The following is a 23,420-nucleotide window of genomic DNA, read 5'->3' as shown; positions in this document are numbered from 1 at the left end:
TTGTCCTCTAACTTCGACATAGGATCTACAGACACATACACATACACATACACATACACACACACACACACACACACACACACACACACACACACACACACACACCTTTTTAAAAAATGGGCAAAATCTACAAGACAGAGAATCCTGTATAACACCAGAAGCATGGAGAGGAAAACCACAAATCAAAACAAAACAAAACAAAACAAAACAACCAAGAAAATATTAGTAACTACCTGGAAGAAGAAACAAGTAACCAGCAGAAAGTCACTAAAATGGAAAGAGACTGCAACAGGGCCTGTCCAATGGCCTGTTAGGACCGATCAAGCAGTTTTCCAATTCAGATATTACATCCTAGAATATACTTCAGTAAACCCTGAAATGAACCTTATTGCTGCAACTAGAGGAGTCTATCTACAGCATTTTGGCTCCATGATAAGTTTTAGGATGCATTTCAAACAGTTTTCAAAGTAATGTGAAAACATAATTAGCAATTACTTAATTACGTATTTAGTGTTTACATTTTGCAATTGCGGCTGACCTCAGAGTAGAGGGTTGAATATCACTCTTCTGAAACTTTCCATAATTATCTGGATAGGCAGTGACAAAAATAAACATTTTGATGAAATTATCAAGATGAATTAACTGTCTATTATTTAATGGGAATCAGATACTTTCCTGTTCTGGATTCTGCCGTAGTTTAAGTCTTGTTACTATGGTTTGTTACTATGCACTACCAGATATACTGGGTTTTCAATATAGCAAATACGCTTAGATCACAGAGCTCCTTATTTGGTAGGAAGTAAGGTACTTCCTGTTCTAGAAAAGGGTCATGATCTTCAACTATAGATGAATGTAGATGCTAGCTTCATTTCTCTGTGTGTCTGGACAAAATAGAGAAAAAGATACCCTATATATATGTGTGTGTGTGATTTAAAAACTCTTTTTTTCTGAGTTCATATTTATAACACCTAATAAAGTCTATACTGTGTGGCAGAGAAGACTAAATAATAGCAATGTCGGACAATTTTCTCCTTTTAATAAGCTTGCTCATATAACAGAGAAATGAAATTGCCTAGAAATAAAAGATTGCACTGGAAAATACAAATAAAAGTTTACATGCACCATCATATCTTTGGAAGCTATTTTCTTTGACTAAAATCTCACATTGATGCCTAGCCTAGCTTCCATTGGTCAGGGGATCCTCCCACCTCAAACTGCAGAGGAACAAAGACTATTAGCATGACCACTGTGGCAGCAATCTATACTCCTCAAGACATTTTTTTGTTACAGTAAGATGGGGGATTGACTCGAACACATGGGCACTGAAGAAAATTTCCTGAACAAAACACCAATGGCTTATGCTCTAAGATCAAGAATCAACAAATGGGATCTCATACAGCTACAAAGCTTCTGTAAGGCAAAGGACACTGTTGTTAGGACAAAATGGCAACCAACAGATTGGGAAAGGATCTTAACCAATCCTACAACAGATAGAGGGCTTATATCCAAAATATACAAAGAACTCAAGAAGTTAGACCGCAGGGAGACAAATAACCCTATTAAAAAATGGGGTTCAGAGCTAAACAAAGAATTCACAGCTGAGGAATGCCGAATGGCTGAGAAACACCTAAAGAAATGTTCAACATCTTTAGTCATAAGGGAAATGCAAATCAAAACAACCCTGAGATTCCACCTCACACCAGTCAGAATGGCTAAGATCAAAAACTCAGGTGACAGCAGATGCTGGCTGAAATGATGTGGAGAAAGAAGAACACTCTGCCATTGTGGGTGGGATTACAGACTGGTACAACCATTCTGGAATTCAGTCTGGAGCTTCCTCAGAAAATTGGACATTAAACTACCTCAGGGCCGAGCTATATCTTACTTGGGCATATACCCAAAAGATGCCCCAACAAATAACAAAGACACATGCTCCACTATGTTCATAGCAGCCTTATTTATAATAGCCAGAAGCTGGAAAGAACCCAGATGCCCTTCAACAGAGGAATGGATATAGAAAATGTGGTGCATCTACACAATGGAATACTACTCAGCTATCAAAAACAATGACTTTATGAAATTTATAGGCAAATGGATGGAAGTGGAAAATATCATCCTGAGTGAGGTAACCCAATCACAGAAAAACACACATGGTATGCACTCGTTTATAAGTGGATATTAGCCCAAATGCTTGAATTTCCCTAGATGCACAGAACACATGAAACTCAAGAAGGATGACCAAAATGCAGATGCTTTACTCCTTCTTTAAAAGGGGAACAAGCATACCCTTGGGAGGGAATAGGAAGGCAAAGTTTAGAACAGAGGCTGAAGGAACTCCTATTCAGAGCCTGCCCCACATGTGGCCCATACATATACAGCCACCAAACTAGATAAGATGGATGAAGCAAAGAAGTGCAGGCCGACAAGAGCTGGATGTAGATCTCTCCTGAGAGACACAGCCAGAACATGTCAAATACGTAGGTGAATGCCAGTAGCAAACCACTGAACTGAGAACAGGACCCCTGTTGAAGGATTTAGAGAAAGGACTGAAAGAGCTTGAAGGGGCTTGAGACCCCATATGAACAACAATGCCAAGCAACCAGAACTTCCAGGGACTAAGCCACTACCCAAAGACTATACATGGACTGACCCTGGGCTCCAACTGCATAGGTAGCAATGAATAGCCTAGTAAGAGCACCAGTGGAAGGGGAAGCCCTTGGTCCTGCCAAGACTGAACCCCCAGTGAACGGGATTGTTGGAGGGTGGGCGGTAATGGGGGGAGGATGGGGAGGGGAACACCTACATAGAAGGGGAGGGGGTAGGGTTAGGGGGACATTTGTCTGAAAACTGGAAAAGGTAATAACAATTGAAATGTACATAAGAAATAACCAATTTAATAGAGATGGAGAAAAAAAGAAAAAACCCAACAAATTTATAATACAAAAAAAGATGGGGGATTGAAATAATGAAGTACATACAAAGGAAACTAATCAATAGGAAAAAATTGGAAGATTAAATGTAAAATAATTGTATTTCTCAGACTGGTTAAAACTTTAGACTTAGGAGAGATGTTTCCATCTCTTACCAGCTGCAGCACTGAAGAGTGGAGCTTAGGCCTAACCTGGGCAGCACAGTAAAGATGGCCCTGATGGAGAAGGGGCAGGTGAGCTGGACCTGAAGTTGTGAGAGCAGGAGAGCTATCCCAGACCCTCACCAGCATTTGAAATGCCTCTAAATCTTGCCTGAGCTACACAGTAGAGCTGGTCTTGCTGACATGGGCCCATGAGAGCAGGAGAGTTGGCCCTGTCCCTTGCCAGATGGAGCACTGGGTATGGTAGCTAGGGCAGTGTTTGAGAGCTTGCCCTGGTGATGTGGGTGAAAGACAGCTGGCAGACTGACCAACTCAGATACTACCCAGGCCCAGATCCAGGAATCTGAGTTGGCCCACCCAATATCTACCTTGCCTATGAACTGCTGGTCTGTGTGAAAGGGCTGGTTCTACAGATCCAAAGCTGCAGGATCACCAAGACACTGGGCAACTACAGGATATCCAAGAGGAGTCCTGGAGAGAATCCAGTATTGATAGTGTAGCAGAAGCAAGAGGCCTTGAACCAGACCAATGATTCATTGCAATGAACATTTGCAAGTAAAGCTGTGTGGACAAAAGAGGACACACTGTGTCACACCACAGCTTTCCTGATGAGATTGTTGTTGTTGCTGTTGTTGTTGTTGTTGTTGTTGATTTATTTGTTTGTTTTATTTTTAAATTTTCTTTGTGGGGGAGGTTGCAAGGGCAGAGGTAGATATGAAGGGACAGGGAGATGAAGGGGATTGGAGGGAGTGCAAGATGTACTATTCCCAATGAATCAGTAAAAAAGTTAAAAAACTACCTTAGATGCAAATGCATATCTATGTTGCTTGCTTTTCATAATAGAGGGATTTAAGGAACAGAATCACATGTTCCTTTCCCTTTCTAAGGTGGGTCTTTGCTTACTTATCTTGACACTATAATTTCTGTCCCACAACCTGAATCTCATCCTTTCCCCACCTTGAAACCAACAGGTACTTCAGAAGGTAAACATGACTTAAAAGTCTGTGGGACCCCCACATAGTCATTAAGATTAAGCCCAGAGCTCACTTGCTATGGACAGTATCTGCCACTGTGTCTTGCATGTTATGTCCCTTGGGCTTACAAAGAGTAGATTGGGTTAGCAATGTCCTGGGGTTCTTGGCCATTCTACTGTCTAGTAATACCTCTAGCAGTAATTAAGTGGACGTTGGAAGTAATAGTTATGACAGTGAGTTAGGGAGAGAATCGGTTATCACAGTGAAGAAATTCACAGAAACCAGAGGCAGTAGCTGTATTTGACAAATTCCACAATGTTCAATAAAAATCCTTAGTCTGAAGAAAAGTTTGCTGACTGAAAATAGTGCTCCTCCTCATTCTACTTGTTTTCAGTGGCAAGCTCTGGGGAGAGGGAAAAAAATGTGGCTCCCTTTGCTCCTCCCACAACCCAGCTTGAGTTGCCTAGACAAGCATGAAGTAGAAGCAACAACAATGACAACAACAACACAAAAGCAGGTGGGTGAGGTCAAACATAAAGCCACGAAAGTAAAAAAAAAAAGTGTCATAGCAATGGTTATATAAATGTTAATCACAATGGCCTATGTTCTCTGTATTGGTTGTAAGACAAAAGCCATTTTTAACTGCTCTGTGATGTTCCATCTAGAACATAGAAATTTCCCTCCATTCCCTCCATTACAAAAAGAAGATGCTATAGTAACAGATGGAGAGACACCTTCTTTGGTTCATATGTATATATATATGAAATATATATATCTCAGAAATATCTGAGGAAGAATGAGGCTTATAAGTTTCATGAAACTCACAAGAAACTTCTGATTTAGTAAACTGAAGAGATTACTTCCCAAAGATATATGTCTGTATATTTAATCTATCTATCTATCTATCTATCTATCTATCTATCTATCTATCTATCTATCTATCTATATCTATGTATCTATGTCAATATCTATAATCTAAATCTATCGGACAGTCTCCAGGAGCACCAACACACCAGAGAGCAGAGGTAAGACCCATTTTTCTGCTACCAAGTGATCTGCCTGGTGCATTCAAGACACACAGAGGCAGAAGTCCTCTGGGTCAGGGCACTTCCTGTTTCTGATTCTGCCTGGAATTGAACTGATAGCATCCCACAGTTCTCTACACCCAAATCCTGTGGGGAAAAGAGCTGAACACCCACAAATGCAGACATCCTGAGACCGCAGGAGAGACTGCCACTTCTGCACACCTCTGCTCACATCTCCAACCCAAGAGGAAACTGCACAGTGCCTTTGGACACAGGAATATAGGAACACTCAGCTGCTGGTACTCACGGTTCTGCTGTGTGCCCAGGACCAAACTGAACAGGCCAAACAGCTCCCTATACTCAAATCTTGTGGGGGAGAGAGCTGGACCCTCAGAAGTGTGGACACTCCTGAGAAGTCAGAGGAGACTATCCTCTGCCCACAGACCAGGCCCAAGAGGCAATCACCTAGTGCCAACTGTGCCCACTGGGTGCAAGGACCTAGGAGCAATCAGGGGCAGGTCCCTTTGATTCCTGCCCACGCCTAGAGCTGGAAGAGAGTCTCCAGGAGCACTGACATACCTGAAATCAGAGTACCTGTTCTCAGAAAAGGCTGAAAGAAAACAGGAAAACAGTTCTACAGGAGTGCTGACACAGAGGCCTACAGCAGGGTCAAGTCACTCTCAGAAACAGCAAGACAAGCAAACACCAGAGACAAGCCAATGGCTAGAGGCAAGTGCAGGAATGCAAGCAACAGAAACCAAGACTACTTGGCATCATCACAGCCCAGTTCTCCCAACAAAGAAAATACTGGATATCAAAACACACTGGAAAAGCAATATTTAGATTTAAACTCACATTTTTGATAATGATGGAAGACTTTAAGAAAGACATAAATAACTCCTTTAAAGAAATGTATGAAAACACAAGTAAACAAGCAGAAGCCCTTAGAGAAGAAACACAAAAATCCCTGAAAGAATTACAGTAAAACACAATAAAACAGGTGAAGGAATTGAAAATGGAAATAGAAACAATATAGAAAGCACAAAGAGAGACAAACCTGGATATAGAAAATCTAAGAAAAAGACAAGGAGTCGTAGATACAAGCATCACCAACAGAATACAAGAGAAAGAGAAGAGAATCTCAGGGGCAAAAGATAATGTAAATTGCAAAAAGCTCCTAGCCCAAAACATAACAGGAAATCTAGGACACAAGGAGAAGATCAAACCTAAGGATAATAGGTGAAGACTCCCAAATTAAAGGGCCAGTAAATATATTCAACAAAATTATAGAAGAAAACTTCCCTAGCCTAAAGAAGGAGATGCCCACAAACATACAAGAACCTACAGAACTCCAAATAGATTGAGCCAGAAGAGAAACTCCTCCCGTCACATAATAGTTAAGAACACCAAATGCACAAAACAAAGAAAGAATATTAAAAGCAGTAAGGGAAAAAGACAGACCTATAAGAATTACATCAGACTTCTCACCAGAGACTATGAAGCCAGAAGATCCTGGACAGATGTCATACAGACCCTAAGAGAACACAAATGCCAGCCCAAGTTACTGTATCCAGCAAAACTATCAATTAACATAGATGGAGAAACCAAGATATTCCATGACAAAACCAAATTTACACAATATCTTTCTACAAATCCAGTCTTACAAAAGATAATAGATGGAAAACTCCAACACAAAGAGAGAAACTACACTGCACAGAAAGCAAGAATATAAAATATAATTTCCTTGCAATGAAACTAAAAGAGAGACACACAAACATAATTCCACCTCTAACAATGAAAATAACAGGAAGCGACAACTAGTATTCCTTAATATCTCTCAACATCAACAGACTCAATTCCCCAATAAAAAGACTGGATATGCAAAAAGGACCTGGCATTTTGCTGCATGCAGGAAATACACCCCAGAGACAAAGACAGACCCTACCTCAGAGTAAATGATGGAAAACAACTTTCCAAGCAAATGGCCCAAAGAAACAAGGTGGAGTTGCCATTCTGATATCAAATAAAATTGACTTTCAACCAAAAGTCATTAAAAAAGATAAGGAAGAACACTTCATATTCATCAAAGGAAAAATCCACCAAGATGAACTCTCAATCCTAAATATCTATGCTCCAAATGCAAGGGCACCTACATTCATAAAAGAAACCTTACTAAAGCTCAAAGCACACGTTGTACCTCACACAATAATAGTAGGAGATTTTGACACCCTACTCTCTTCAATGGACAGATCATGGAAACAGAAATTAAACAGAGACACAGAGAAACTAACAGAAGTTATGAACCAAATGTATTTAACAGATATTTATAGAACATTTCATCCTAAAACAAAAGGATATACCTTCTTCTCAGCACCTCATGGCACGTTCTCCAAAATTGACCATATAATCAGTCACAAAACAGGCCTCAACAGATACAGGAAGATAGAAATAATCCCATGCATCCTCTCAGATCACCATGGACTAAGACTTAACAACAATAATGACAGAAAGTCCACATATACATGGAAGTTGAACAATGCTCTACTTAATGACAACTTAGTCAAGGAAGAAATAAAGAAATAAATTAAAGACTTCTTAGAATTTAATGAAAATGAAGATACATTACCAAATGTATGGGACAGAATGAAAGCTGTGCTAAGAGGAAAACTCATATCTCTGAGTGCCTGCAAAAAGAAACAGGAGAGAGCATACATTAGCAGCTTGACAGCACACCTAAAAGCTCTAGAACAGAAAGAAGCAAATACACACAAGAGGAGTAGAAGGGAGGAAATAATCAAACTCAGGGCTGAAATCAACCAAGTAGAAATGAAAAGAATACAAAAGAATACAAAGAATAAAAAAAAAAAAAAACCAAAAAACCAGGAGCTGGTTCTTTGAAAAAACCAACAAGAAAAAACCATCAAATAGCCAAAAAGCACCTAATGACATGTTCAACATCCTTAGTCATAAAGGAAATGCAAATCAAAACAACCCTGAGATTCCACCTCACACTAGTCAGAATGGCTAAGATCAAAAACTCAGGTGACAGCAGATGCTGGCGAGGATGTTGAGGAAGAAGAACCCTCCTCCACTATTGGTGGGATTGCAAACTGGTGCAACCACTCTAGAAATCAGTCTGGAGGTTCCTCAGAAAATTGGACATTCCACTACCTGAGGACCCAGCTATACCTCTCCTGGGCATATACCGAAAGATGCTCCAACATACAACAAAGACACAATCTCCACTATGTTCATAGCAGCCTTATTTATAATAGCTAGAAGCTAGAAAGAACCCAGATGCCCTTCATCAGAGGGATAGATTAAAAAAATGTGGCACATATATAAAATGAAGTACTACTCAGCTATCAAAAATAATGACTTCATGAAATTCATAGGCAAATGGAATGAACTAGAAAATATTATCCTGAGTGAGGTAACCCAATCACAGGAAAACACACTTGGTATGCACTCATTGATAAATGGATATTAACCCAAAAGCTCGAATTACCCAAGATGCAATCCACAGACCACAGGAAGCTCAAGAAGGATGACCAAAATGCAGATGCTCCCACTCCTTCTTAAAAGGGGAAAAATATCCATACGAGGGTATATGGAACCATAGTTTAGAGCAGAGACTGAAGGAACAGCCATTCAGAGCCTGACCCACATGTGGCCCATATATCTATACAGCCACCAAAACTAGATAAGATTGATGAAGCTAAAAAGTGCATATTGAAAGGGACTGGATATAGATCTCTCCTGAGAGACACATTCAGAGCATGTCCAATACTGAGGTCAATGCTAGCACACCCCCTTTGGGGGAATCAGAAGAAGGTTTGAAAGAGTTGAAAGAGCTTGCAACCCCATAAGAACAACAATGCCAACCAACTAGAGCTTCCAGGGACTAAACCACTACCGAAAGGCTGTAAATGGACTGACCTAGGGCTCCAACTTCATAGGTAGCAGAGAATAGCATTGTTGGGGCACCAGTGAAAGGAGAAGCCCTTGATCCTGCCAAGGTTGGACAACCTGTGCAGTGCAACGTTAGGGGCGGGGTTGGGGGGGGCGTAAGAGAGGGTGGATGCAGGGAACACCCGTATGGGGGAGGGGGAGGGAATGGGGACTTATAGACAGGAAACCTGGAAAGTGAATAACATTTGAAATGTGAGTAAAGAAATATATCTAATTTTTAAAAAGGGGAAAAAAAGAAAAAGAAAATCTATTTGGACTATACATGGACTGACCCTTGGCTCCAGCTGCATATGTAGCAGAGGATGACCTTGTTGGGTGCCAATGGGAGGAGAAGACCTTGATCCCGCCAAGGCTGGACCCCCCCAGTGTAGGGGAATGTGGGGTGTGGGCAGGAAGGGTGGGTGTTGAGGAAGGGAACAACACCCTTATAGAAGAAGGGGAGGGGGATGAGATAGGGTGCTTATGGACAGGAAACCAGGAAAGGGAGTAACATTAGAAATGTAAATAGAAAAATATCCAACAAAACAAAGGAAGAAAAAAATAAAGAAAATCTATTTGTGTGACAACACTGTTATGTTAATTACATTGGCAAATGATAATTGGTCTCTATGGCATCCTAGAGAAACCATCATGTTGACCCTGACCCAATGGTAGAAACTGTGTTAACATTGATGAGTAGCACCTGTGCAAGGCCAAGCAGTTAGAAATGTGGGCACTGTGAGGGAGGCTTTGGAATCTGCTCTCACCACAATTGGGTACGAACCAGAAGTTGGCTAAACCCAGAGTTCAGCTAAGGACAAAAAAATAATATGGAAAACAAGCTAACAGCAGAGAGGAGAGAGAGAAAGGAGAGAGAGGGGGGAGGGAGGGAGGGAGGGAGGGAGGGAGGGAGGGAGGGAGAAAAAGGGACAGGGAGGACAATCGAGAGAGAAAGGGGCGGGGAGGGAAGGTGTGTGTGTCTCAGCTGACAAGGAGGAAAACAGGCTCTAGCAACCTAAGTAATTTGCTCAAGATCACACAGTAGGCTTGTGGCTGGGCATGGTAGGGACTGTCAGTCTTTTAATTCTTACATCACTGGACACAGTTAAGTTATAAAAAGCATCCGTGCTTAAACTACTTCCCCTGCTGTGCCTCACAGATGCTGGGCAAAGGCTAGAACAGAGCTGTACCCCCAACACTAAGGGACTGTCTAAAATATGATAGTTCTGGTCAAACCTAGGTTATATAATCATCTTTATTTCAAAACTCAAGCTAATTTCTAATTAGCTTTTTGCAGGAATTAAAATGTCTTACCTTAGCTGTGTTTGATAACACAATATAAATTTTGCCACTAAGGAAGTGTTTCGAGTCATTAGGACAAAAACAAGCATGGCTGTGTTTCCTGTTTTCTCTTATAGGATCTATAAGTAAGAAATGACTCCTTAATGCTCTTTTCCACAGCTGAAGTCAGCTCTGGCCTTCAGTTGCAGTTTACACAATTTCTCAAAATGATTAAAATAGGAAAACCTTTCAAATCTATATTTTAAATAAGTAATTAATTTGTAAAAGCAAGAAAAAAAACCCAAAACAAACAAAAACCAGCAGTATAATGACAAGAAATGAATTAAGTCCCAAGGGAGCTTTTCTCATGGGTATCTAATAGTGTCATATGTGTCTGAGATATACCTCAAATCCATTTGGCTCTTTCATAACAATTTTGCAAGAGTCTTGTAAGAAATACATAAATAACAGATGAGCGTTATTTTGAACTTTTATGAAGAAAATCTATTTATTATTGAAGTGTTTTTTCAATGCCATGCTATGGTACTACTGACATCTATTGGAAATGACAGCTGTCCTGTGGTCTATACAGAAGAGTGACTCCAGGGTTCCCATGGATACCAAGGCCTATGGATACTCAGGTCAATTTACAAAAGAGCAAACCTATGCACAACCTCCTAGATTACTTAAAATAATCTCTAGGCCACTTATAATGCCTAATACAATATAAGTGATACTATTTTCAATTTTCTGAGGAACTGCCAGACTGATTTCTAGAGTGGTTGTACCAGCTTGCAATCTCACCAGCAATGGATGAGTGTTCCTCTTTCTCCAGATCCCAAAGCTCCCAGGAACTAAACCACCACCTAAAGAGTACAGAGAGGGTGGGGGGACCCATGGCTCCAGCTGGATATGTAGCAAAGGATGATCTTATCTGGCATCACTGGGAGGAGAGCCCCTTGGTCCTGTGGAGGCTTGATGACCCAGGGTAGAGGAATGCTAGTACCCTGAGGCAGGAGCAGGTGGGTGGGAAAGGAAGCACCCTCATAGAGGCAAGCTGGGAGAGGGCTGGGGGAGGGTATTGGGACTTGTGGAGGAGAACTGGGGAGGGGGATAGTATCTGAAAGGTAAATAAATGCAAAAATGAAGAAAAAACAATATAAGTGATACATAAATATCTGTTACCCTGTGCTGTTTGAGAAATACTGATGAGGGGAGGAAGGTAGTGTAGACAAAATTTTTTGTTCACAATTTTTCATCAGTGGTTCGTTAAACCAACAGATGTGATAACCATAGTATTCTAATTAGGATTCTAATGCTGTTATAAAACAACCCAGCCAAAAGCAACTTGGATTGGGAAGGGTTTATTTGACATATACTTCCACTTCACAGTCCCTCATCAAAGGAAACCTGAAGGCAAGAACCATGAGCAGAGAGAAACTTGGAGAAACAGTTTACTGGTTTGCTCCTCATGGATGGCTTAACATACTTTTTATACTCTGGGACCATCTGCCCAAAGATAGCCCATTGTGGACTGGGCCCTTCTGTACCAATTGTTAATTAGGAAAATGCCCACAGACCTACCTACAACATCTTGGAGGCATTTTCTCATCATAGGGACTTCTTCCCAGGTAACTCCAGATCAGTGTTTCTCAGTCTTGCTATGCTGTGACTCTTTGATACAGTTTCTCATGTTGAGGTGACCCTTCCCTCCAACTATAAGATTATTTCTGTTGCTACTTCATAACTGTAATTATGCTGCTGTATGAATCACAATGTAATTATCTGATATGTAGATGGTCTTGGGTGATCCATGTGGAAGGGTCCTTTAAGAACTGCTGCTCTAGCTTGTGTCAAGCTGACAAAAAAAAAAAAAAGTAACCAGGATATGATATGAAAGCCTACCTGTGTATCTTGGGTAATATTTGTAGCTATCCTTGACTACAACTACAAAAATTAAACTTGTAGATGATAAAGTCACATTTTAAAACTGAATCTATTTTAATGTTGCAGAAAATTAAACCCAAATTTAGGTTATTATCTCCTTAAAAAGAAAAAAAGGTAGAAAATATGGTGCTACCCTTCTTTCCTGTAAGATTTTTCTTCCGGCCACTAGATGGCAAAATTTTAGATATTACACACATTGAAAGGAGGGTCTGGTGTCTAGCTGCTGGAAAGTACAAAGTGAGAGAAAATAAGAGAAAGAAAGAGTTCTGTTAACCCATGAAACTTCCCACCCCTCAACCCTGAAAGGCAGAGAAGTGCAGAAAAGTGCTGTTCTCATCCAGCCTCCTAACTCGTTCAGAGGAATCACTTTCCTGCCTGGACATACATTCCTCTGTCTAGTAAATTAGTTTGAATTTATCCTTCTTCTCTCTTTCTCTGAAAGAGACAGCTACTATGGGTTCTGCAGATGTTCTGCATTTCAGAAATAAGGCGGAGAGCTGCACACCTGAGAGATCAGCCAAGCAAAGCAGTCATGGCTTCTTTTCCTGCCTCTCCTATGTTCTCCGGGGATAAACTATGACTAAACCCATCTGAATTTGTCCTAGTTATCTAAAACTGACTCAGCCACGTTTACGACCAGATTCCTCTGAAGAGAGTTTAAAGGGTTAATGAGACAATGCTGCCAAAGGCCAGGTCTTTTTAATGAAAGCTGCTAATTATAAGGAAAGCATCTATGGGCGAGCTCATAGCTGAAGCCTGACCTTGCATCTTGTGTCAAAATGCTCCTGAAGCAGGTGACATCATCACTCTAGGTGAGAGCATTTTTTATAAGAAGTAAAAATGATTAAGAGGTGAAAAACCAGGTGTTGGAAGCAAGAGGTGTCTAGGAGACAGCTGCTCTGTTTGTGAGAATGGAAAAATGTTCTTTTTATTGCTAAGAAGAAGTTGACAGGGGTAGAAATGCAACCTCACTGAGGACAGGAATTTACACAGGATGGCTGACAAGACATGAAACGTTTAGAGAGAAGAGTGATGGAAAGCAGGTGTCCTGCATGTTTTAAATTTTAACTCTGACTGTCTTGTGTCTAGTCTGTCAAATATTATGCAGTTTGATGGCTGCCATTTGTAGAAGACACTTTATTGCTGTTAAAGACAGAATATGCTCTCTTAATGGGGAACATTGTGTGCAGACCTTTTCTCTCTTTGACTGACATATTAATCTTTTTTTGTGTTCGTTGCTTTTTCTTTTTATGTCCGTCCTCTTTCTTTTCCTTCCTTTCTTTCACTCCTCCCTCTTTTTCTCCCCTTCCCTCTCTCCTTCCCTTCTTCCCTCCGTTCCTTGTTCCTCTTTCACTACTTCTTTCCTTCCTTCCCTCTCTCCATCTCTTCCCTCCCTCCCTCTCCCTCCCTTCCTCCTCCCTCCCTTCCTCCTTCCTCCCTTCCTCCTTCCTCCCTCTCCCTCCCTTCCTCCCTCTCCCTCCCTTCCTCCCTCTCCCTCCCTTCCTCCCTCTCCCTCCCTTCTTCTCTTCCCTCCCTCTCCCTCCCTTCCTCCTTCCTTCCTCCCTCCTTCCCTCCCTTCCTCCCTTCTTCATGCTCCATATACCATTTTCCACTTGATTTCTTTCTGACCTGGTACATAGAGACAGCTCTTCTTTAATCTCTACAAAGAAAATTTTAACACCAGGTAAGGCCACAATACGCATCCTCCTGAAAGGGGTTGAGGGAGGAGCATGCCACTGCCCTGCCTGTTAGAGAAAAGCTCTTGTCCCAACGGCCTTAAACAACAGCTTGCTTTCCTTCCTCCCCTCTCCTTTTGACCTTTCCAACTAATACTTAGTTTTACCAAGCACCAAGTTCTGGCTTAGGCCTGGAACCATGAATGACCAAACGTGCACCATAGTTTACACTGGAATTGTTATTTTTGTTTTCGGCTGTGTAATCTTCCTGTAGCTAACAGCACATAGACAGCATTCCTCAGATGAGCACAGGCAACAAGAACCTTCCACATGGGGCTTTTGTCATATTAGGCAACTCCAAGAATAACCTTCATAAAGTACTTTGGATAATAATTTTGAATAGGAAAAAGTGATGTCTTTCTGTTTTGTTTTGTATTGAGACAGTCTCATTCTGCAGCTGGCTTCAATTTCTGTATAGCTTAGATTGGTCTTAGATTCACGATTCCCTTGCCTCAGCCTCCTAAATGCTAGAATTACAACTTGTGCCATTGCATCTAGCTAAAGGTTCTGACAGGGATTTCTTTCTTACTAGAGAAGCTGTCCTTAGGATCTTCATTGCTACAATGAAACACTATGCCCTAAAAAGCATTTTGTGGAGGAAAGGGTTTATTTGGAGTAAATTTTTTTATTTAACATTGTTGTGTATTACCAAAGGAAATCAGGAGAGGAATTCAAACAGGGCAGGAACCTGGAGGCAGGAGTTGATAGAGGCCATGCTACTTAGTACCTTACTTCCTTCCCATGACTTCTTCAGCTGGCTTTTTTTTTTATAGAACCCAGGACCACCAGCCCAGGGATGACACCACTCATATTAGGCTGGGCTTTCTGCCTCAATCACCAACTAGGAAAATGCCTTACAGTTGGAAGTATTTTCTCAGTTAAGGTTCTCTCTTTTCAGATGACTCTAGCTTGTGTCGAGTTGGCATAAGACCAGCCAACCCAGAAGCTTATTTCCTTTTGAAGTCTTATTTCCTTTTGTTTTTCTGATTTAGATGAATAGGTGGGATTACCACTCTAGGTCCACAGATCTAAGAAGAACACCAAGAGAAAACTGAAGGACGCCCTGTGCTACTGCACTCTGTACTCTGAAGCTCACTGAGACCAGCAGTCAGTATCCCCCAGGATATCAATGTACTGAGCACAGAGCAGATGAGCTTCAGTCTTTCAATGTATGACAGAAAATAACCAACCTCCATTTCTCCATAACAGGCTACACAAACCCCAATTCTCAACTGCTAATTGCTCTTAAGTGATTTCTAAAAAAAAAAAAAAAAACCTGCCAATCATGTCCTTTTAAACAGGAGTATGCTACATTATTTAAATAGAAAACATGGATCATATGACCAGATTCAAAGGAATAAATTACTCACTGTTCTACAAACATGACTTTAGAATTAAGTCCTAATCAGCTTTTGAAGTCATTCCTTTTCAGATTTCAAGCCTAAAAAAAAAACAACTTTAAGTACAAGAAGTTTTAATTCCCATATTATATGACTTTACAAGTTATCAGCCAGTGTTCTGTCTTAATAATCTGGAAACTTGTTATCCCTTAGACATATTTTATATTTAACTTTATATGCACATTTAAGACACTGGGATGAATTCAGGAAAAGGCCAAGGGAAGTCATTCCCAAAGAGATTTCAGAATCATCATTATTGGGATACAGTGACTTATTAATCAAAAGGATTAGGGTAGCTACCAACAGGAAATATGGTAAGTAGGGCCATGAATGTTAATATATTTTAGTCATAGTATTCACTTTACATTAAAATGACATGTGCTTTTATAGTCGTCCCCCCCACACACACACACATAAGTGCTTTAGTGAAGTTATTTTTAAAACTTCTGCTTTTAAGTTTTGGGGAGATAACTCAGTTGAAGAAATGCCTGGCATGGAAGCCTAAGGGTCTGAGTTTGATGGCCTGTATCCATGTAAAAAGCCAGGTGTGGCAGCTCTGGAAAATGCAGATGTTATAGCACATGTTATAATCCCAGATACTTTTGCAGATGAGATGGGCAGATCCCCATGGCTCCCTGGCCTGATAACCTCGCTGGAAGAGGGAACTCTATAATAACGAGAGAGTCAATGTAAAAATGTAAGGTAGGTGGTACCTGAAGAATGATCTCTCAACTTCATATACATGCACTTATTCCCAAACATAAATACACATACACAGAACACTGCTGCCAGAATTTGCATATATTCCACTAACTCATATGGAAAGGAATTTCCTTTTTTCTTTTTCTCTTCTTAAACCTTCTTAATGGTACTAAATTCGCTGTGCTGAAGTTGGAAGACAGCTGGATTCCAATATCAGCTTCATGATTCACTAACCATAAAATAATAGTAATAATAGAATAATAAAGTAGAAACAACTTTCATTTGGATTCTAGTGTTGAAAGTTATTTCCTCATATATGCTACTCATGTCCATCATACTCTTTCTGGAACTTGGTTTTCTTACTGGAAAAAATGTCAATAATCAACTTCTATTCTGCCTTCTCAGAGAGATGCTCTGAGATTGACAGTCCAAAGACAGTACCTGTACTCAGAATCACAGAATGAGTTCTGTGTTCTAGCCATTCATGTGAGGGGTCAGTTTCATCATGTATGTAAATATCCCAGCTCAGAGGAGAAAAGAGGGAGAAACTAGCTTAGTAGGTCTGTGATGTGAACCGAATTCTGCAGCATGCCAAGGCTTCCTACATATCTTGTGTCTTCGAATACTAACTAGGTCACAAAGTAACACTAGCCTGACAAACACAGGTCTGGGATGAGAGGATGCTGCCTAAAGATGGGTTGTTCTAAGAAAGATGAGCTCATGTTGGATGATTCCAAACTGCTTTCCATACATCAGGGCTGTGTAAGATACTACTACTAGTACATGCATCAGATATCGAGTAAAGCACAGGAAGCTTTGCTTTGCTTTTGGGAAAATACTGTGCCAGGAAATAATTTCTAACGCTGGTAAAACTAGTCCCTTCTACAGGGCTACTTTTGGTAGTGGTTTGGGGCATGTCTACTGTAAGGTTGCCCATTGTGCTGTATTGACCTCCACAAAGAAATTGCAAAGTATTTGTGTTGTGGGAACAAAGTAAAGAAAACATTAACAATGAATGGAGACCCCAGGCTGAATCAGCAGCTAAAACCCTAAAACTAAGAAGCTGGCAACCGCCTTAAAAAAATCTGTAGCAACTAGAAACTGATGAAACTTTGTGAAAACAAAATGAAAAGCAAATCGGTACCTCTTTTCTTACTTCTGCAGAGGTAGAGATCTGTAGACTTGATTGTGAATTTTTGGCAATTCTAGGGTGATTTAGAATCCCCCTTTCCCTATAAATTTGACAACTCTTCTCTGATTGGTCTCATTTTTTCACCTTATTTTCACAACTACATTCAACCTATCAAGGGCCTAGCCTGTCCCCTAGAAATTCAAGTCATCTGGGGCTTCAGAACTGGGACTATCTCAGACCTACGCAACTGCTTGTATTCTTATGTAATTTGGGTCCCCCAAAATGCTCACAGTGTTTGTGGAACACTCATGGACCCTGCACCCAGTTGGTTCTGATTGGTAAATAAAGATGCTGACAGCTAATGGCTGGGCAGGGCAGACAGAGGTAGGACTTTTAGGATTCCCAGGCTAGGGACAGAGGGAGAGGAGCTGAAGAAGATCCTTCATTCTGGGAGGAGGAGAGGAAAGATACCATGCCTAAGAAAGTGTGGGACAAAGAGCATAGCCCTGCCATGTAGAAGCCAGGGAAGAATGGTCCCAAGAGGACTGCCTTTACCAGGTCTCTCTGTCTCTGTCTCTGTCTCCCTGTCTCTCTGTCTCTCTCTGTCTCTGTCTCTGTCTCTGTCTCCCTGTCTCTCTGTCTCCCTCTGTCTCTCTCTGTCTCTCTCTGTCTCTGTCTCCCTGTCTCTCTCTGTCTCTCTCTGTCTCTCTCTGTCTCTGTCTCCCTGTCTCTCTGTCTCTCTCTGTCTCTCTCTGTCTCTCTCTGTCTGTGTGTGTGTGTGTGTGTGTGTGTGTGTGTGTGTGTGTGTGTGTATGCGTATTTCATCGGGAACACTGGGTCAGGTAGTGAGGAATGAGTCACCACTTGGATCAATGATCAATTTGATAATTTAACTGGGTACTGCTACAGACTTGTAGGATGAGGCAGAAAGGGAAACTTCTGAAGGCCTGGTCTGCTTTTTCAGAGGAAGAAGCCTGAAGACTTTAGGATCTGAGCCCTCACTGCCTTGCTTGTCTCTGCCTTCACTATTTCTTGGAAGCACACAGGGTCTGCTCAGGCTTCCACTGCTTCATCCTCCAGTTAGTAACCTAAGGCTGCAGGCTAGGAGAATTGCTCCTTTCACAGCTTCCAAGACTACATGTTGGCTCCATAAAGGACTGAATCTCAGCAGCTTCGTCTAGCTTCTGAAACTATCAACCTTCAAAACATGCCAGAGATGATGTTACCATTGGAGACTTCTTTACACAGATTGTTCTATAATGCTTGATTCCCTGATGGGCACCCCTAGGTCATCCAAGAACTTTCCAACTCTGCTGGAGATATGAACTTCAGTTCCCATGCTTGTGTAACAGATATTTCACCAGCCAAGTCACCTTCCCAATTTCCTGTAAAACACTGCTACCAATATGACACACACACACACACACCCAACACACTGACTCACATATTCAGCATACACAGAATGCATACATTCTCTTTCACATGCACACACTCATACACACATAACACACACATACTCTTTCATGCACACATACATATACACACATTCTCTTATATCCACACATAGCATATACATATGTACATATATATAGATATGTATGTATGTATGTATGTATGTATGTATGTATGTATGTATATGTCAATTTAGAAGCTTGGTCTTCAGTTCATAATAGTTATATGTCTGTGTGAAAATAAAAAGCTTTTCTATCATAATCTCCTCTCTCATCACCTAGCAACAAATGCAAATGGAACCTGTTTAGTCAGAACTGAAGACTACCATGTTCAGAAAGAATTTTAGTTGTTTATTGTTGTTTGTTTTGCTTTTGAGACAGAATCTCATGTAGCTCAGGCTTCCCTGGAACATACTATTTAGCACAGACAAACCTAGAATTCACAATCCTCTTGCCTCAACCTCGAAAATAGTAGTATTATAGAGCTTATAGGTATATATCCTCATACTTGGCATGTTTTCAAGATCCATTGACACAACCAGAAATGCATTTACCTGGGCAATTATATCGATAATTTCTGAATAACTATGGCATCTTCTCACACAGGATCGAGCCAAAAAATCTTCCACCAGCCGTGTTCCAATACTGTAACCCCTGTGAATGAAATAAAGTATGATTTACCTGGCAGAGAACAAACTGGGCCCAATGTAACAGGTCAAATTATCTTAGGTAATAGTTTTTTGTGTGTGTTCTGCAGACCACAAGCATAGATCAGCATATCAAGGAAATATTAATTAGTTTCTGTGAGCAGAGGAATCTAACTGGAGGTGAGAATGGCCAAACTTGACTGTAAATTCAGAGAAGGATGCTTGCCTGTGGTGTAATATTTCCCAGTGTTAGCTGTTGTGAAACAGAGTAAGATTCTTGCTAATTTGTGCTTGTGGGTGTGGCCCTGGATACTCAAACTTCTCATAGTGTACTCATCATGACAAGGGAGCTACATTTATAACAGGATCTGAGTGAGGAAGAGGGGAAGGGACTAGAACGATATATTTCACTGCCACTAAAGGTTTCAGCTCTTAAGTTTCTTAAGTTTATCTCCCTTTCTGTTTCCCCATCCTCCTCCCCCGTGTGTGTGTGTGTGTGTGTGTGTGTGTGTGTGTGTGTGTGTAGAGGTTGGAAAGCAACTTCAGAAAAAAAACATTTTTCACTCCATAGAAACTGGAATAATGGGCCCAAGGGAAGGTGCATATTTATCTACTACTAACTTTACCCAAGCCATTACATCTAACAGTAGCTAAAGTAAAATTCAGAAAGCGTATACTGGGGTGTCATACCATAATGGAATAAGTGGCTAAGACAACCCAACAGCTTCCTTGAACAAGACACATTGAAGAACTTAAATTTCTAAGAAGAAATACCAAGAGATGCCACAGTCTCTGTCTCTAAAGAATCTCTAATCCAGGTATACCGCCTCTGGGAACTGGAAGATAGGGGCACTTGAGCGGCAGGTCCCCCGAAGTCTAGACACCACCTGGACCTGAAGGGACCTGGTCAACAGTTCTCTGCACCCAAATCCCTTGGGAGGGAGAGCTAAACCTTCAGAGGGGCAAACATGCCTGGGAAGCCAGAAGAGACTACACTCTGCCCACATTTCTGACTCCAGAGGAAAACACCTTATGTCATCTGGAATCCTGGTGCAAGGGGGGCCAAGAAAAGGCAGCACAGGCCCTCCTGGTTGCTGCCCTCACGGAGAGCTCAAAAGCAGCCCCCAACCAGCAACTTGAGCCACTGGACCACAGGTAAGACCAACTTTTCTGCTCCAAGCAACCTGCCTGGTGGACTCAGGATACAGGCCCACAGGAACAGCTGAAGACCAGTAGACAGGAAAGACTACACACCTGAAAGCAGAACACTCTGCTCCCATAACAGGCTACAAGAAAACAGGAAAACAGGTATACAGCACTCCTGACACACAGGACTATAGGACGGTCTAACAGCTGTCAGAAATAGCAGAACAAGGTAACACCAGAGACAACCTGATGGCAAGAGGTAAGCGCAGGAACCCAAGCAACAGAAACCAAGACTACATGGCATCATCAGAACCCAATTCTCGACCAAAGCAAACACTGAATATCAAAACACACCAGAAAAGCAAGATCTAGATTTAAAATCACATTAGATCATGATGCTGGAGGACTTCAAGAAAGACATGAAGAACTGCCTTAGAGAAACGGAGGAAAACATAAATTAACAAGTAGAAGCCTATAGAGAAGAATCACAAAAATCCCTGAAAGAATTACAGGAAAACACAATCAAACAGGTGAAGGAATTAAAAATGGAACTAGAAGCAATAAAGAAAGCACACAGGGAAACAACCCTGGATATAGAAAACCAAAGGAAGAGACAAGGAGCCGTAGATACAAGCATCACCAACAGAATACAAGAGATAGAAGAGAGAATCTCAGGAGCAGAAGATTCCATAGAAATCATCGACACAATGGTCAAAGATAATGTAAAACTGAAAAAGCTACTGGTTCAAAACATACAGGAAATCCAGGACTTAATGAGAAGATCAAACCTAAGGATAATAGGTATAGAACAGAATAGGTATAGAACAGAGTGAAGACTCCAGTCTCAAAGGACCAGTAAATATCTTCAACAAAATCATAGAAGAAAACTTCCCTAACATAAAGAAAGAGATGCCCATAAACATACAAGAAGCCTAAAGAACTCCAAATAGATTGGACCAGAAAAGAAAATCCTCCGGTCACATAATAGTCAGAACACCAAATGCACAAAACAAAGAATATTAAAAGCAGTAAGGGAAAAAGGTCAAGTAACATATAAAGGCAGACCTATCAGAATCACACCAGACTTCTCACCAGAGACTATGAAAGCCAGGAGATCCTGGACAGATGTCATACAGACCATAAGAGAACACAAATGCCAGCCCAGGTTACTGTATCCAGCAAGACTCTCAATTAACATAGATGGAGAAACCAAGATATTCCATGACAAAACCAAATTTACACAATATCTTTCTACAAATCCAATGCTACAAAGGATAATAAATGGTAAAGCCCAACATAAGGAGGCAAGCTACACCCTAGAAAAAGCAAGAAACTAATCATCTTGGCAACAAAACAAAGAGAAGACAAGCACACAAACATAATCTCACATACAAATATGAATATAACAGGAAGCAATAATCACTATTCCTTAATATCTCTCAACATCAATGGTCTCAACTCCCCAATAAAAAGACATAGGTTAACAAGCTGGATACCCAATGAAGACCCTGCATTCTGATGCCTACAGAAAACACACCTCAGAGACAAAGACAGATACTACCTCAGAGTAAAAGCCTGGAAAACAACTTTCCAAGCAAATGGTCTGAAGAAGCAAGCTGGAGTAGCCATTCTAATATCGAATAAAATCGATTTTCAACTAAAAGTCATCAAAAAAGATAAGGAAGGACACTTCATATTCATCAAAGGAAAAATCCACCAAGAATGAACTCTCAATCCTAAATATCTATGCTCTAAATAAAAGGGCACCTACATACATAAAAGAAACCTTACTAAAGCTCAAAGCACACATTGCACCTCACACAATAATAGTAGGAGATTTCAACACCCCACTCTCATTAATGGACAGATCATGGAGACAGAAATTAAACAGAGCCATAGACAGACTAAGAAAAGTCATGAACCAAATGGACTTAACAGATATTTATAGAACATTCTATCCTAAAACAAAAGGATATACCTTTTCTCACCACCTCATGGTACTTTCTCCAAAATTGACCATATAATTGGTCATAAAACAGGCCTCAACAGATACAGAAAGATAGAAATAATCCCATGCATCCTATCAGACCACCACAGGCTAAAGCTGGTCTTTAATAACAATAAAGGAAGAACGCCCACATATACATGGAAGTTGAACATGGTTAATGATAACCTGGTCAAGGAAGAAATAAAGAAATTAAAGACTTCATAGAATTTAATGAAAATGAAGGTACAACATACCCAAACCAAAGGGACACAATGAAAGTTGTGCTAAGAGGAAAACTCATACCTCTGAGTGCCTGTAGAAAGAACAGGAGAGAGCATATATCAGCAGCTTGACAGCACACCTAAAAGCTTCAGAAGAAAAAGAAGCAAATACACCCAGGAGGAGTAGAAGGCAGGAAATAATCAAACTCAGAGCAGAAATCAACCAAATAGAAACAAAAAGGACCATACAAAAATCAACAGAACCAAAAGTTGGTTCGTTGAGAGAATCAACAAGATAGATTAACCCTTAGCCAGAATAATGAGAGGACACAGAGAGTGTGTCCAAATTAACAAATTCAGAAATGAAAAGGGAAATATAACTACAGAATCAGAGGAAATTAAAAAAAATCATCAGATCCTACTACAGAAGCCTATATTCAACAAAACTTGAAAATCTGCAGGAAATGGACAATTTCCTAGAGAGATACCAGGTACTGAAGTTAAATTAGGAACAGATAAACCATTTAAACAACCCCATAACTCCTAAAGAAATAGAAGCAGTCATTAAAGGTCTCCCAAGCAAAAAGAACCCAGGTCCAGACGGGTTCAGTGCAGAATTCTATCAGACCTTCATAGAAGACCTCATACCAAAACTATTCCACAAAATTGAAACAGATGGAGCGCTACCAAATTCCTTCTATGAAGCCACAATTATTCTTTTACCTAAAC

The 23,420-nt window shown here is 40.7% G+C and overlaps 1 protein-coding gene across 1 annotated transcript in view; it reads right to left on the bottom strand.

The window, feature by feature from the left end:
- The window catches only part of Trappc3l (trafficking protein particle complex subunit 3L), a 91,571-nt gene that overhangs the window by 40,460 nt on the left and 27,691 nt on the right, over window positions 1-23,420 (bottom strand). The window contains exon 4 of the mRNA XM_002728958.6: window positions 19,245-19,344. Within this exon, the coding sequence (XP_002729004.1) occupies window positions 19,245-19,344 (100 nt within the window). The remainder of the gene's footprint in view (window positions 1-19,244; window positions 19,345-23,420) is intronic.

Source organism: Rattus norvegicus, chromosome 20 (genome assembly GCF_036323735.1).
Source record: "Rattus norvegicus strain BN/NHsdMcwi chromosome 20, GRCr8, whole genome shotgun sequence".
Taxonomy (NCBI): Eukaryota; Metazoa; Chordata; class Mammalia; order Rodentia; family Muridae; genus Rattus; species Rattus norvegicus.
Note: the sequence above shows the minus strand (reverse complement) of the source record. Positions and strands in the feature narration are given on the sequence as shown.